At 37.3% G+C, this 17,464-nt stretch overlaps 1 protein-coding gene across 2 annotated transcripts in view; it reads right to left on the bottom strand.

Annotated features, from left to right (window-relative positions):
- btv (dynein cytoplasmic heavy chain beethoven) overlaps positions 1-17,464 on the bottom strand; it is a 437,347-nt gene that overhangs the window by 27,800 nt on the left and 392,083 nt on the right. For both annotated transcript variants that reach the window (XM_081739028.1, XM_081739029.1), the window contains 5 exons: positions 14,494-14,613; positions 12,290-12,494; positions 9,014-9,174; positions 5,309-5,545; positions 1,389-1,626 (listed from right to left, as the gene is read on the bottom strand). In XM_081739028.1, the coding sequence (XP_081595154.1) occupies positions 1,389-1,626; positions 5,309-5,545; positions 9,014-9,174; positions 12,290-12,494; positions 14,494-14,613 (961 nt within the window). The remainder of the gene's footprint in view (positions 1-1,388; positions 1,627-5,308; positions 5,546-9,013; positions 9,175-12,289; positions 12,495-14,493; positions 14,614-17,464) is intronic.

The following is a 17,464-nucleotide window of genomic DNA, read 5'->3' as shown; positions in this document are numbered from 1 at the left end:
GTCTAATTTGGTTAACTAACTTAAGTCTAGCGGACATGTGTACTAACGAACGAACTTAAGTCACCATTACTCGTTAAAATGTTAATGGACTGACTCCACTAATGGATTCAGCAGAGATAATCGCTGTGTGTCTATCTATTGCAAGAAAAGAATTCAAAAATTAAACTTTGTTCATGAGTTTTAGCGTGTACTAACGGACGGACTTAAGTCAGTGTTATCCGTTAAAATGTCAATGGATTGATTCCATTAATGAACTCAGCAGAGATAATCGCACTATCTATCTATTGCAAGAAAATAATTCAAAACTTAAACTTTGTTCACGAGTTTTAGCGTGTACTAACGGACGGCCTTAAGTCACCGTTATCCATTAAGATGTTAATGAATTGATTCCATTAATGAACTGAACTGAGATAATTGCAAAAACAGAATTTTAAAAATGGCTTGCTTCAAGAGTTATCATGTGGAATAACACACATATTAACATTATAATACTGTCAGTCCCACTTGCGTGATTCTGATTCACCCTTAAATATGAAGAGTCAAATTTGCACATTTCAGCCTCAGTTCGTCCTCAAGGAACGGAACACGATTCTTAAACACATTTTGCCTTATTTTTATTTATGTTTTTAATTAGTTTATTTACTATGACAAGAGCATAAAGCATACAGCACAGTGAACCAAATTTACAGGCGCAACTTAACATTGTATGCCAACAGCTTGTGTTAATACATTGACTGCCACAATAGAAGACAAAAAAATCTTTTTCTAGGGGGCACGGTATTTTATTACGAAAATAGATTAGCTGCAATTTCGCGAATAAAACAAAAACAACCTTTATACCTCAATAAAAAATATATATATTTTGTTAAGACTATCACAAACAAATGGAGTATTTTGACTAGAGTGCCAACCACCATGTAACAGAAATGATGTTACAGTATGGTAGTGTGAGTAACATGCACATCAATGTACGCCCGTATCTACGAGGGGCACGGGGGCCGCCCCACTAAATTTTTACTGGCCACCTAAAATTTTCAAGGAAGGCTTGCAAATGAACTACAATATGGCTGGATCGGGCCCCCTAACTTCTACTGCCCCCACCCCCCTCACATTTTTGGGCTGGCTACGAGCCTGCACCAGTGACATTCAAGTTAAAAGACACCTGTGACTTGTATCTGGTTCACAAAAACACGGGTCTAAAACTAGCGTGAGTAAACTCAACTCATATGGCAGGTGATGTGTTAAAATTCTCAAATTAATTTCACTTTAGAAATAAACCAATATTATAATGCTAACAGAAATAAAGCCATATGTTCATACACTATTAATATCAAGACTACAATTAAAAGAAAAGAAGAAGAAGAAGAAAGAATGAATGCAAAACTTACTGCTTTTCTGAAATAACTGATCCATCACTTCAGCGCCTGCTTTCAAATCAGAATCACTGAACTCATAAAACTTGCACCATCCTTGCGGAATATAAGTTCGTCTTTCTTGTACAACAGCGTGGAACCAAGCTAAGGCGAAGAGCGCTTGTGCTCGAATGACGTTATTGGCTTTCCCAACGAACTCTGGACCCCAGCCAGTGTACGTTCTCTGTAGATTTTTCTTTACTCCCTGGGGAGCCTGAAATTTCAACGATTTTACGGTAGGATTGCATAACGAAAGAAACTGGAACTATTTCATTCTGGAAAGTTACTGAACAAACTTTTTGACAGTATTTCTTGTGTTAATACAAATTAGTTCTATTACCACTATTTGACACATGTTACGTGATATTGATTTGCTCATTTCAATATTAATGTACAAGGTTGTAGAGGTCTATAAGTTAGTACCGGTACATTCCTTAATCCTATCTAAATTTGTCATATTAAGGTTAAATAAATGACAAAAACCTTAACCGTAGCTACTTTCAAGGATTGTGGTTCAATGTTTTTACAACTTTCTCATTGTATTTACATTGGGAAACAAACTAATACTTTTGCACATGATTTTTTCAGAGCTAGAGCTAGGCATACAACTGTACATACAAGGGCCAAGTTTTACGTCCCACGGTTATGCCGGTTAGGCTAAAGGAGATGGTGATGATGAGAGATGAGTGAAGTGGTGGAATGAAGAAAGTGGGAGGAAACGGGAGAACCCCGAGAAAACCCACGAGCATGATGTTTGTCCACCACAAAGTCCACACGGCGCGAGCTGGGATCGAACCAGGGACCCCAAGCACCGGAGGTGAACGCTCTACCACTGAGCCACCGCGCCCCCTACATACAAGGGCAATTTTGCAAAAGTACAGCTAAGTATATATATATATATATATATATATATATATATATATATATATATATATATATATATATATATATATATATATATATATATATATATATATATATATATATATATATATCCAATTCTGTCATACTATGCTCAAATGACTGTAAAATCGTACAATGCAAGAATTTGCACACCAATTTGTTTTAAAGAGCGTTATTCATACAACAGAAAGAAACTATATGATTATTCACTAAAAAGTCAAGCTATACTTCTTGAGGGATAATTCAACAGGTCAATATAATGACCTTATGTGACTTGGCTAATACATAGTAATAGAGCCTTTCTATTTCAACTGTGCCCCTGCTGGTGCTGCTGTAGATATTTGATTTCCCGTACCTTTCTCGAAAGAGAAGGGACAAGTTGCTGCGGCCGAGATCTTTCAATTGTTGGATGCGGAAGCGTTGCCACAACGTATTATTTCACGGACTTCGCTGCGTTCTGTGTTGTTAGCCACTCTAACTGAGGTCATTCACTTCTTTTCCCTAAGCAAAGGAAAGATTTCGTCTGCCAGACTATGGTGGGGGTGGGGCTGAAGTATAGTTCGCATATTTACCCAGGGCACAGGTGGAATAGACAGGCTCTAACAAAGAAGTCAAGTAGAAATAACGCTAACGCTGTAAGCACGTACCTTATGGTACATGCTTACGACGAAACGTAGCATGTCTCGTAATTATTACTTGCAATTTATCCAAATAAACAAATTCATATGTAAGATTGTTAATAAAATCTTGATTATGAAGTATAAGCAGAACCGTTATAGGCGATTAAAAGAACGAAAATAAATAAACAAATAAATAAAGAAAGAAAGAAAGAAAGAAAGAAAGAAAGAAAGAAAAAAGAAAGAAAGAAAGAAAAAAAGAAAGAAAAAAGAAAAAGAAAGAAAAAAGAAAGAAAAATAAAAAGAAAGAAAGAGAGAAAAAAGGAAGAAAAATAAAAAAAGAAAAAGAAAGAAAGAAAGAAAGAAAGAAAGAAAGAAAGAAAAGAAGGAAAGAAAGAAAGAAAGAAAGAAAAAGAAAAAAAAGAAAGAGAAAAAAGAAAACAAGAAAAAAGAAAGAAAAGAAAGAAAGAAAGAAAGAAAGGCCCCCGAGGCTTGGTCAAGAGTACGCGGCAGTCCAATACGTTCTCTGAAAACTCAAGACATTCGACAAAAATGTGCTGAATGCTCAGTGGGAGCCAGAATCAGCACATTTCACAATCAATCGAAGTCTCACGCGCGCTTTCGCTCGGTCCTACTCTCACTCTCGACTTGCTCGAACTGACGCGTCTCCACCTGACTCCCAGGTTTTGTAAACCTAGTTGCCAGGTGGAACGCTCTGATTGGTCGAAGGTAGTCGTAGGATCGAGCCAAAGGCTCGTGAGACCCCATTTGCTTTATTTTCCTCTGATGGTACATGAATCACATTAAAATTGTTCAATAAGAATACAATATGTGCAATAGGTAACTAATAATATACACGACATATACGTCTTTGATAACAGTACATAACTGCCATATTATCAGAGGATATTGTAACATTATATGGAAAATAGATAAGAGCAGCGAAAGCTGCAGCTAAAAACTCCGTTACAAAAATTGGAAGTTCACTTCTCTATTCAGTGGGAGCCAGAATCAGCACCTGACTCCCAGGTTTTGTAATACAATCTTCACAATACGACGGTTCAAAGCACCTAACAAATTACTATATGAGAGTGTTAGATAGTGTCTGATACACAAACGCGCCAGAAGTCTTCATTTCTGCGAGTAGAACGAAAGGATGTCTGCCAATATCTCAGGATTGACTTAGTTGAAAGCAGTTTATTTTCATTTGCCTGATTCCAATCTTATCAATGAAAGTACATTAAGGATTTAAAATAGCTACAGAGGTCGGCGGAATGGCGAGACGACGCTCCAATGCAACCTTGCCAAAATGACGTGCTCGACAGCTGTGTCAGTATGTTCGTTTCCCCGAATGCCGACATGATCCGGCAGCCAGCAGACAACAACATAACCCTATTGCTGTAGTTGATGGCATCTCACAAGAATGTTTTGAACAAGGCCACGCTTACTGAAGACAATCTGCAGGCTCATAGCAACGCTCTCAGAGTCTGTGCAAACCAGCACACAGTGAAACAAAAGCGTGAGCGTATAGCTGAAGGCAAGCTTAACTGTAGTGAGTTCAGCAGGGAAAACGAACATAGGCGATGTACACTTATACCCTGGCCGGTGAACGATGATTTCTGACAGTTCAGCTCGCGAGGACGACTGAGGAGTGCGGTGTTGCCATGTGCTTGTCGCGTAAGGGAAGAATCGTCTGCTTCCTCGTTGAGGGTGAGATGGGGTGAATGAAAGTTTGGCAATATATGATGGTTACCATGGAGACGCGACAGGTTCTGAGCCTAAGGTTGGTTGATCTGCTGTCTTCTGCTCGCTCGCCGTGGCCTTGTGCAAACCTGTCAGAAATCATCGTTTACCGGTCGGGGTATAATTCCGAGCTGGCTTCATTCGTGACAAAGGCACAACCAACAAAATTATCATTATTAGAATCGTCCGTATAGAACACATTAAAATTGGGGTACTGAGTGATTCCACAAAATAATGGTACTCTGCATATATATATATATATATATATATATATATATATATATATATATATATATATATATAGCTATATGAGGATAGTGTATATGCATTTTCATTCTCGTAATAAGATAAACCCCAGACAGTACATTCCTGGCGACACAAAGAACAAATAGGTCAGGATATTGAAAAACATTTGATTAAATACAGTATGTCGATTCCAAATAATCTGAAGATCGTGTGTCGACAATCCTTTTCACTTCTCGAGATATTTAACGTTACAGGCATAATAACGAATACACGAAGCGAATGTAAAAGCAACTTTCCCTTTCAGAGCCTATAAAAAGTAGCATCAGCATAAGTGTTATTAATAATAAGTTAAAAGTAAGAGAACATTTGTTTAAATTTTATACTCACCTCGTATGTGATCTTGAGGCAGGATTGAGCTAATATAGGTGAGAACTTTGGATGTGCCTCAGCCGTGAGCCACAATCTAAAGTTCTCGTGGGGTTCAAGCGATTTCAATTCCTTCTCCAATGTTGGAAGCCAATAAGTCATTAGATGAAGATTCTTTAAGCACAACCAATGGCCTAGTTGGGCTGCTGTATACAAGCGATTCAGTGCTAAATCTACCTGTCCTTGTCCCATTGCAACCTGAAACACGAAACAAGTTTATGGATTTAATACCTATAAAACCTGTCTTTAGCGGAATCGAACGGGACTCTCAAAAATTTTCGTTAAGGATAGGTTTCCGGTAACGAAGCTAGACCTACTCAAAAAGAAGTGCATGAATATAATGGACATACTGAGATAAAATAAGTTACTGTACGTACCTTAGTCAATTTAGTATTTATTTTTACTATGCATTAATACAAGCAAAACTTACAATGAACAGAAAAAAGTACTATATACATGTTAACTTAGTTTTTCCAGTAGTCAAGGAGGATTTTCTGTGTACATCGCTGTTTGTCTGCCCAATTTTCCACAAAGACTTTCGCCTGAGAAACCACACTGAACAGTGTCATTTTGACGTAAGGCAAATGCTGCAGTTCCTTTAAACTTTTGACAGAATCTTGATAAGTCTTTAGCCTACACACTTCTTCCAACTCAATGTCTTATTTCTCTTGTTCCTCCACTTCCTCTTCTCCTTTCACATTTTCCGTATACTTCTCAATTAAAGCATTATATCCGTCGTGTTTGCTTCGGTGTGCACATCACTGTCTGTTTTCCTAAAAATATATCTAACCTCTCATAGATGTCTAAAAACTTATAAATCGTGCACTCTGAAACTTGAAAATTTCCGTTAATAGGCTTATTTTGATTTGGTTTGTCCGCGTAATACAGGGTTCGTTTAATGAAGGGAATTTAACACGATTTTTGCCAGTAAATTCACGGAACCGTGAAATATTTCAGTTTAACACAAGTCTCCGTTTAATAAAGGGCCCGTTGAAGACAGGTTTTACTGTATTTTGAAAATTAAAGTTCGAATAATTCTGATTTGAACAGAAATATTATTTGATTAGATATAATAAAATAGTTTACCTTAGAAACATTACAAGCAGTCGACTGGTTATTCTGAGTACAACTACACGATTATGTTTCCAGTAAAGAAATGAAATATTGTAGTGAAGATAACTACTCAAAGCTTCCAAGGCAAAATATTTTATTAATTCTAATTTAGAAGGCGTTACCATGCATTCTTTACTGTTTTATTATTTTAATAATTGTTCGAGCAATTTATTGAAAAAAAATTAATTGTTCAATTGTTAATCAAACAATTTTTGACATTAGTTTATAATGTCACCTTGACAATAATTTCGAAACAATTGAACTAGCTAGAATATAAAATATTAAAATAATTGAACACATACAAGTGTTCTGATTTTTCAAACTATAGGCTGGGAAATCATAAGTTACGTGATACAATCTTCTTTTAAGCCAAATACTAAAATGGGTTCGAAATTTAGACTACTTCTGTGTTAAGTAAACGTAAGACACACAAAATATTACTCAATTTTCAACATTAATTACATATGAATTAGAGCTGAATGTGTTGTGATTAATTTTGAATTTAATAATTAATTAATCTATCTATCTACTGATTGGGACTCCCCCCTGTAACTTGTGCCAAGTAGCAGTTTGAAATGTTTGTTGATGTATGCATTCAAATAGACTATAGTACTATCAAACCCCACTAAATGGTTTTGTTTCTTTCCGTAGGTAGCTCATTGTAGCAGCAGTTGTTCCAATTTGCCAGGACGCTGGTGGACAGCAAAAAGACAGCATGGAAGCAGACACACATGGGCCACGGTGGACAGTGTGGTTTCTCTGGAGGGAAGGATTGAATACTTCAGACATCCACAACAGATTATTAGCTGTATGTGGGGACACAGCATCAAGTCGCAGATCCGTGTTTCGTTCGGTATCTGAATTCAAAGAAGGCAAAGACAGTGCTGCAATAAACAAAAGCACTGGGCGTCCTGCAACTGCACGCAGACCAAGCAATGCCGCGCGAGTGAATGACTTGATAATGGAGCACAGGAGAATCACGTTTGATGAACTAGAGAAAGAAACAGGTCTATCACGGGGTTCCCTCTACACTATCATTCATGAGAATTTAAAGCTGCACAAGGTGTGTGCACAATGGGTGCCTCATGACCTCACCGTTGCACAGAAACAAAAGCGTGTGGAGATTTGCCAGCAGTTGATGCAACAGTACAGTGAAAATCTGACCGAGTTCTTTGAGCGTCTGGTCACCGTCGACGAAAGAAAAATACTCTAAAAATAAACATAAATATCAAAAATAAGTCTTCTAAACAATGCATAAATGGCATATCAGTTTGGTGAAACAAGCTAGAAAACTATAAAAAAATAAAATAAAATAGGAGAGAGGACGTGAAAAGGCGAAAAAAAATTAGTGAATATGAAGACAGAAAACGTAACCGAAAAACAACTAATAACAATAGAACAACGCGCGTCAAAAGTTGCAACTGATACTGACGAGTTACGAAGAAATGCCTCAGAGAAAGATAACTATATCAATCTTACAAATACAAGGGTGATTCAGAAAGCAATGCCTCCAAGCCCACTACTTGGGCAATAGTACTGCAAACATTTCGAAATGTTTATGATTAATGCACTGATGCTTAAGCTATAGAATGTCACTTGTTTCACCTTCCTATCTCTTCTCATTCTAGAGTAATGGAGCAATCCACGGCATCCAGGGGTGACGTCCGGTTGAAACAGCGAGCTGTCATTGAATTTCTGATTGCGGAAGGTTGTGCGCCCAGAAACATTCATCACCGGTGACGAATCGTGGATACACCAAACGGACCTGGAAAGAAGCGTCAGTCGATTGAGTACCGCCACACGTCCTCTCCTCCGCCAAAAAATCCAAGTTGTCCAATCTGCTGACAAAGTTTTGTTGACATTCTGCCTAATCCTGCCTATAGTCCGGATCTTCCGCCTTACGACTTTTCGCTCTTCCCCAAATTTAAGGATCACCTTAAGGGCCAACGCTACAGTTGTGACGCGTAGGTGAAAGCAACAGTTCGGCAATGGTGTCGCCAGCAGCTTTCACAATTCTTCGCCGATGGCATGAAAAACCTTGTTTCGCGTTGGCACAAGCGTGTTGCCCGTAATGGTGACTATGTTGAAAAATGATGCCACCATTTGTAGCTGAAATTGCAAGCTTTCCATTAATACCTGTATCGGTGCTATCTATCAAACACAAATAAAAGTATCGCCTTGGAGGCATTACTTTCTAAATCACCCTCGTATAAGTGAGAATACGTTTACTAAAAACAGGATTACCACCCAAATCCTGACTAATACTGTTCTTTAATTTTAAACGTTCTCTAAAATAATAAATATATCAGTCTCATCGAAACTTATCTATTGTATTCATATTTCCCATAACGAAGATTTGTGTAATACATAGAGCGAGGAGTTTCAAGTACAAAATTTAGATGAAAGAAGTGCAAAATTTTGGTAAAAAAGGATGCAACCGTTTTCGGCTCGGACCTCTCTGCCCTCGCTTTCTGTAAGGGCCCTTCAGACGTGACACCGCCATTCAGAGCACTTACATTGGTAATTGTATATATTACAAGTATAAACACTTACTTCGTAATAATTATCCTCGCCAACCATCTTATGTGTGAGTATTCTCAGTTCTTCGGACGGATCAGCACCAGGCGATATAACTAACAGAATTGGCTCTGTAGATACAGTTTCTTCGAAGATTTGTTGCAAATTCAAAGCAGGAGGCGACAAGTCTTTCAAGCCTTAAAAAAAAAAACAACATGAATTTCAAATGTTGAAACTATTAAGTACATTATGTGTTGACTGACATAAGTGAAACCTATTTAAATTTGTCTCAATAATTCAACAAATTTAACAAGTATCGTGAAACATGAGTTTTCGTAACATGTAACGTGTTTTTCTTCCCCACTGCTCTAGTTGCTAGCGCGCCTTTAGTTCACAGGCTCCCAAGTTTGATTCTCAGTAGAAAAGTCATGAAATATGAACATATTACAATGGTTCCGACTTGATCTTAATCTGTACTTCCATGTTTCATATTCTCGATTCTGAAACGGAATGGTAAACTCCAACAAATACACGGTGTTACAAACACGTGCCACAATATTTTGGGAACAGATTTCTCACATGAAAATAAGAAAAAAAAGTTCATATGGACCTGTGCTCAAAAGTGGATAGTTTCGGAGTTATATGGTGTAAAAAACGAAACAGGTGAACCATTAAAAGTTCATAGCTTCACTACTAGGGGACGGATCGTAGTGGGTCAAGACATCCATGAGAAACTGGTATGTGAACTATCCAAACAAACATCTATGTTTAAGAATGCTCCAGAACTTGCACACAAATTTTTAGAGAGGTAGGTGGAGAGTAATCAAGTACTCAGAAACTGCCTCTCTAAAAATGATTGTGCAAGTACCGGAGGTGAACGTAACGTAGCATATCAAGAAAGTTTTTAAATGGCTTATCATTTACTTGCTTATTTTATTTTATTTTTTTTAATTTATTATTTATTTTGTATGATTGCGGAAACTGCAAGCATAAATGACTTTGGACCATTAAGAAACTATGCTAAATTTCGCCCCTCTGAATTATTATAGATTGTTTTAAAAATTACATTAAACGTCGAATTTTTGTGAATAGATAGTATGGAAATTAAATGTTTACACTCAAATATAAAACACCTCGTTGTTTCACTCCGGAGAATATACATGTCAATTTTCTTCTTCTTCTTCTTCTTCTTCTTGAGTGGTAGGTGACAATGCTATTATCCCAACTTTGGTAGGGGGCACGGTGGCTCAGTGATAAAGCGCTTACCTCTGATGTGTGGGGTCTCTGGTTCGATACCCGGTTTATGGTGGACAATATCCTTGCTCGTGGGTTTTCTCGGGACACTCTCGTTTCCTCCCACTTCTCCATTCGTTAATTCTTCCATCATCATTCACTTACCTTAGTCATAATTTCCCTTAGCCTAAAGGTCATGATCGTGGGACAAACTGAACGATTTCATTTTTTCCAAATTCTGTCCAAAGTGCCCTTATCCAAATTTAATTTTAATCCCTTCGTCCGAATGAAGAAAGTCTTGTATGCCTGTGTTTCTATTAATGATGAAAGCTTTTTCACAAATTTGACATTATCGATGTTGCAGAAGTGTTTTCAAAGACATGATATTTGAAAATTGTTGTATTTGGTATTCTGAATATGTTCTTTCAGTTATAGTATTTGTATGTGCTCCCTTCATCATTCTTATGTAAGTGACAGGATGTACATGAGACTTCAGAGACATCTGGGAGCTCAAGTGTATTAGTGAAGAAACTCTTATAACATAATAAATTTTTCTATGCTTCTTGGAAACATTTTGTAATGCGTCCGAATGACATAAAGGCATATCTATCCATTTTATGGTATCATCCCCCGTTGTTTTAATACCGTCCATTTGGAATGGTATATTGTGATCTGATGTAGCCACTTTTGCAAAGTATCATTTCTGTAACCATTTTTCTTTCCTAGCATATTTAAAAATTCTTGATTACACTATCTCCTTCCCATTTATGACCTCATCCACCTCTTTGAGTCTCTAATGCTTTCAGATAGAATGTTCATTACTACGCCAAAGATAAAGGCACTGAAGGAAGAAATGAAATCTTTGAATTTAATGTCCCACGATTATGCCCTTGAAGCTAAGGAAGACGATGATTAAAGCAAGTGAATGGTGATGATGAAGAATTGGTAGAATGTGAAAGTGGGAGGAAACAGCAGTACCCCGAGAAAACCCACGAGCACGATGTTGTTCACTACAATCTTATTTGGCTGGGGATCGAATCAGGGACTCCGCGCACTAAAGGTAAGTGCTTTACCACTGAGCCACCGTGCTTCCCCTCACTTTCAATATTGATTTACATTGCGAAAAAAAAAAAAAAAGGATAAGAGATTCTGAGGAGGCAGGTAACAAGACTACGCAAATGAGTGTTAATTTAGAACTAAAAATACACCACGTATTCCTGAAAACCGTAGAGAGAAACTCGTCGTGAAAACTTAAAACAACGTGAAAATGAGAAGTGGCAGCGAGCAGCGGTTTCTTGAAATTGATTTAGAGTTCTAAAAATGGATATCATATTCTCTCTTTACTTTCTCAAACCGGAAGTGGCAGAAATCAACCAGTTCATCTCTCTTTACCTTCCCAAGCCGGAAGTGGCAGAAATCAACCAGTTCAACCGACTCAAGGGAGAATCTTGATATAAACTAACTTTTACAGGTATCCAGTTCGTGAAGCCTATACTCTTCTCGACACGTTTCTAGCTCCTTCGCATGGGCGCCCAAAACGGGGGCAGGGTGGTCCACCCCCTGGCTCTAGAAAATGTATACGTAATATAGCCAACCATGTATAGTACCAGACGTAATATAGTAACCGCGAAGATGCCCCCCCCCCCCTAGAAAATTTTCTTCGGGCGCCCATGCTCCTTCGATATATTTTGAGTGAGTGAGGTACGGGCGCATACTTTTCTTGGACACTTCTCTTTTCTCAACACAAATAGAGATCTTTTGGCGCGGTATCCTGTTATAAGTCTTCTCCAAGTCGACAAGCACGAGACACACTGTGACCATATCCGACAGTCTAGTAACTAGAGCGTGCGCCTTTAGTGTATGTCGTTCCGGGTTCGATTTCTGGTGAGAGAGCATTGAAAACATTGAACGCATTATGATAGTTCGCATTCCAACTTAAATTTTAGGTCCTGGTCTCATATAGCCTTCCTGAACTTCACAGAAACGAACAACAAACAAAGTAAATGCTCTGTCCGGATACTAAAAGAAAACATTACATTAACAATTTATTTGTACAACAGTAGTTACAAAGATACGTACCCAATGCCTGAAGTGCGAAATGCGTGAGTGAGCTTTGTAGTCGATCGGGACGTAAATTTTGGACAACCAAAACCTGTTGAAATGGCGTCAGCTTCTTCGCTAGTTGAACCGGGAACTCCTTTTCACACTCACCGCTCATGGCAAAATGTGACCACACGGAACGATCGTCTAAAGTCAGTTCTTTGTACAGCTCAGGTAATGCTTCCTGAAAATCATCAAAACCATACAATATTAAAACCTAGCATTAGACCCTAAATTACGTTTAATCTAATTGTTAACATGTATGACTAAGGTTCGATTTCCAATTACCTAGCATAACGATACAATTTTTGAAGATACTTGAATTAAAAGATAGCGAACGTCAGTGTGGAAAGTAGAAATTACGAATGATGTGTTGACACACACAATTCAACTGTCACTTGCCCAAAAACAGATCTTCATAATGCCAGGAAGCTTATTGCGTCAGATTTTTGGGTTAAGTTTAGAGTTACCCCTCCGCTTTTTATAAAAATCAGGAAAATTTACAGAAGAAATGAGGTAAGAAATGATAATTTAAAGTATTTATTTGATGTTTAGGAATGTAAGTTAGGAGGGAGAGTTATGTTTAATACGAGAAAAGATATGTGGAAGTTAGTACTATTTGCCGGATGCGGAAACATTGCGGAAGGTTTCAACAGCATGGTAGTTGTAAAATATGGCGAATATGGCGAACAGGTGTAAGGGATGCGCAAAAATAATGAAGAAAACCTTTTAAATTTTTTGTGAAGCACACGGAGTACTGAAGTTAAGTGAAATGTAACAATTTTTAATATTTTAAGCACTGTTTTTTGTATGTTGCAAAGTCCAAGGGCACCTTCAGACTGGAGGGGCAACTCTAAACTTAAGCCAGATTTTTACATATACAGAATGTATCAAAAAAAGACTTTACAACTTTCAAAACTCATATTGTTTTATTTATTTAGGTTATAAACATGGTTTTGGTGTCATTTCGTAGCAGAATACATCAAGGTTATTTTTTTTTAACCTTATACCTAAAGAGTTGAGTTCAGTTGATTTTGGGTTTAACGTCCCGTTCAGCAGCGAGGCTATATGAGACGTGGACCTACTGGTTAACGTGGAATCCAAACCACATTAGCTCCCGCCGGGAATCGAACCCGGGTCCTCCACGCCAAAGACGAGTACGCTAACCGCTTAGCCACGAGGGAGCTCATTGTACCTAAAGAGGTTCAATGTGACTTCCTTTGGTAATGCAGCACACATCCCATCTGAAGTCAATATAGCATTTCTACACAAAGTTCCTTACGAGCAATCTATCAGTGTCTTTTAATTCTTGTACCATTTGTAATTTGTATGGTTTGAGAGGCAATCAGTTCTTTAACACACGCCAAGTATCATGTGTGGGACATCCAGCTGTCGAGAAACACGCCGGGTTGATTTTGTAGGACTGTTAAAGCTTTGTCTCAGTTGCTCTACAACGTCTTCAGACGTACGGGGACGACCTGAAGATTTATTGTGTCTTACCGAACATCCAGTTTGAATAAAACATTTATGCCACTGATAAACAGTAGGCCTACTGGGAGGATCTTTGCAATAATTTGTACGAAAAATATGTTACACAAACCAAAACACATAGCTAGCACGCTCGGAACCAGTAAAGGCAGCCATCTTTGCTCCAACTGCTGCTAGCGCTTGCGATGGCTTGTTTCTGAACTAGTGTACTACATGAGTCAAAACTATATGTACTTTGCTACAAAATGTCTCCAAAACTGTCTGTAAGATAAATAAATAAATCAAAATGAGTTGTCAAAAGTTGTCAGGTCCTTTTTGATACACCATGTATAACACAAACAGAAATCTTAAATTCTATTAATAAATGAAGTTAGAACACTGACATATCCAGTCATGAAATCGCATTGAACAGAGCCTTCTTTTCAGAATTTACTACATACTATGTGATTCAACGGAACATATCTCTAGTATCTATCCTCATTACTGCAAGATTTACCAACAATAATGGCATAGGGTTTTAGTTTTCAAAGTAAGACACTACATTTTATGAATTAATACTTTTTTTTGCAGTAATACTTTTCACGATACAGCTGTGAAAGAGATTTTTGTATTAAGAAACGCAAATTTCTTATTTCTACACCGAAAACTTTACTGTATCTGTAAGCTAACTTTTCCACACCCTATAATAAACTTACCTTAAACAAGTAAACGGCCAACGCACGTTCTTCATCAATCCATGATGGAACACTACTACGAAACACACTCATGTCAACTTTCATATCCGACATAAGCTTTCCAGTGAATGCATCCCATTCCTTAAAAATAAACAAAACAGAGAATTAAACCATCATTTGGAATTAAGTGTTAAAATTCATATTTGTGTCTGTCAATCTACAGATTCGCTTAAGTAATAAAATCATAACATTATGGACTATCCCAGACTTGAGAAAATGTCATTGTGCTTATGCGAATAAAACAAGTGTCAAACACAAGGCACTAGGATTAGCGCTGTCAACGTACAAGTGATATTCAAGGCTAATTGAGAAAATATTAACGAGAAAGTACTTGAACTTCCGTGTGTGTTATGGTTGATTTCCTCTTGAAAAAATGTAATTACTTTATAGTTGTATTACCACTGGATTCTGTTTCATTTATCACCCAACTGACACTTTAGTATGGATTTCAGTTTCTAACGGTAATTGTCACTCGTTTGGTGCAAACTGCACTAGAGGACATAATGGTTAGATACGTATCTGGAGTTCCTTATTGCTAGAGAACCGGAAATGGAATTCTACATATCCTTTCGAATATTCAACAATTTAACATATAAACTCAAAAAAACTGCACGTGACATCTCTCTCTCTCTCTCTCTCTCTCTATATATATATATATATATATATATATCAAACAAATGAATATATCGAACGGTTAATTTTATTTCCTAGTGTCCAGCGATTCACGGTTTGACGTTGCATAAAGTGGATTTTCTACTGAAATAATTGCAATTTTGAGGTTTCAATTTAGATAATGTTTTACCAAATAATATGAATATATCACACAATAAATACCTAAATTGAAGAGTGAATTTATGGACAATGGGAATCCGACCATACGTCGAATAGAATCAAAGACTACAAGTCAAAAGGAACCAATCACTAAAGAAATACAAAAAAGATTATATATATATAATTGAAAATCACTATGTTTGTGACTCTAAATCTCCTGAACCGCTCGACCGATTTCGATCAAATTTGTAACAGGGATTAGGTTCGAGGCTGGGTTGGTTTTAAGCTATTCACTTTGATGGTAGAACTGAGGGGTGGGGAGGAGGTATAAAAGTAAATAAAACAACTCCTGAACCACTCGACCGATCTTGATCAAATTTTAAACATAGGTTCAGGCTTAGGATCGTTTTTATGATTTAAATTTGACGGAGCAACGTAGGGGAGGAGAAGGAGGGGGGTATAAAAATCAATTTATACAAGACTGAAAGTGACTATTTTTGTAACTTAATAACTCTTGAATTATCGGACCGATCTCAATCAACTTTCCAAGACATACATAAGGTTCGGATCTGGAAACATTTTTGTGATTTCACTTTAACGGTAGATCCTAGGGAAGGGGGCGTATAAATAAAACCTAATAGCTTTTGAACACCCAACCAATCTCGATCAAATTTTCAACATATATGAGGGACGGGCCATGGGTGTTTTTTTTTATCGTTTCCCTTTGATGAGCCAACATAGGGAAGGGGGAGATATATTTAAAAAAATAAAAATAAAAATGACTGCCTTTGTGAATTCATCACTCTTGAACAACCCGACCGATCTCAATCAGATTTTTCATGTGTTCAGGGCAGGGATTACTTTAGGCAACGTAGGAGAGGGGGGGGGGGGGAGAGAAATTTAAAAATGATCAAAAATGACCGATATTAATGTTGAATCCATAGTTTTCGGGGTCGATGAGAGAAACAGTGACACTTCTGATGCTGTTTCAATCCAAGTTCAGCCCTGGATAGTTGGGGAGGAGGAGTGTACAACGTAGGGAAGGCGGATAAACATTTAAAGAGATCGAAAATGACTAATATTAGTGTCGAATCCATAGTTTTAGGAGTAGCTGAGATTAACAGTGACAATTCTGATGTCGTGTGCCACAGCACGGAGGAGGAGGAGGGGGAGTTATATATAATAATGATCGAAAATGACCAATACTAATGTCTAATCAATAGTTTTCGGAGTCATTCAGATGAACAGTGACATTTCCAACCCGGTTTAAATAAAAAATCAGCCTCACCATTTGGGGGAAGAGGAGAAAGATATATATACATATAAAAATGATCGAAAATGACCGCTATCAGTGTCGAATTATAGTTTTCTGGGTCGCTTAGGTGAACAGTAATACTTTCGATCCCGTTTAAATTCAAATTCGACCCCAATTAATAGCAATAAAATACATCAGACACAAAGATGTGTCTTTAAATTATTTATTTCAACCCAGCGAAGCGGGTAATATATGCTAGTATTATAATAAATATTCTATATACGGTTTGATTCTGATTCTCCATAAATCTTCGCACATACAAACCCAATTTTTCTAAGTCACTTCACGTATTTTAAACCAAATATTTAATAATTCCACTGCAACTTGTTAGACACTAAGATATTCGAACCGTCCTGCATGCATTATTTTGCTATAATGCAAGGAGACGAGGGGTGGCATAGTTATAATTTACTTCCCCTAGGTGGCAGCACTATCATGTGGAACTTTTCAATCAGCAAGAGAAATTGATATTTATAGCTAAAATTGTGCAAAATAATAAAAGGATGGACCTGTCAAACAAAAAAGCTGTTTCAATTTGCAAGAATCAAATTTTCAACGGAGTACGATTTGTCTTTCTGTATTTCTGAGCACAGTTAGCTCTGCACTTCATGACTTGTAGTCTAAACAATCAATTTTGCTTTTAATTTCCAATATCTTTCGACTGCATCCAACGAATTCTCTCTCTCTCTCTCTCTCTCTCTCTCTCTCTCTCATATTTTGTTTTTAGTTTACAACCTTATTGGGGAGTGTGCTACACTTTAAGCAGCGAGTCTAATAAAATCACAATTTGTATCATTTCACCATATATTTTTCATGAAAAAAAAAAAAAAGAAAGAAAGAAAGAAA

The sequence above is a fragment of the Thermobia domestica genome, chromosome 14 (assembly GCF_964235325.1).
Source record: "Thermobia domestica chromosome 14, izTheDome1.hap1.1, whole genome shotgun sequence".
NCBI lineage: Eukaryota > Metazoa > Arthropoda > Insecta > Zygentoma > Lepismatidae > Thermobia > Thermobia domestica.
This window is presented reverse-complemented; position numbering and strand designations above follow the sequence as displayed.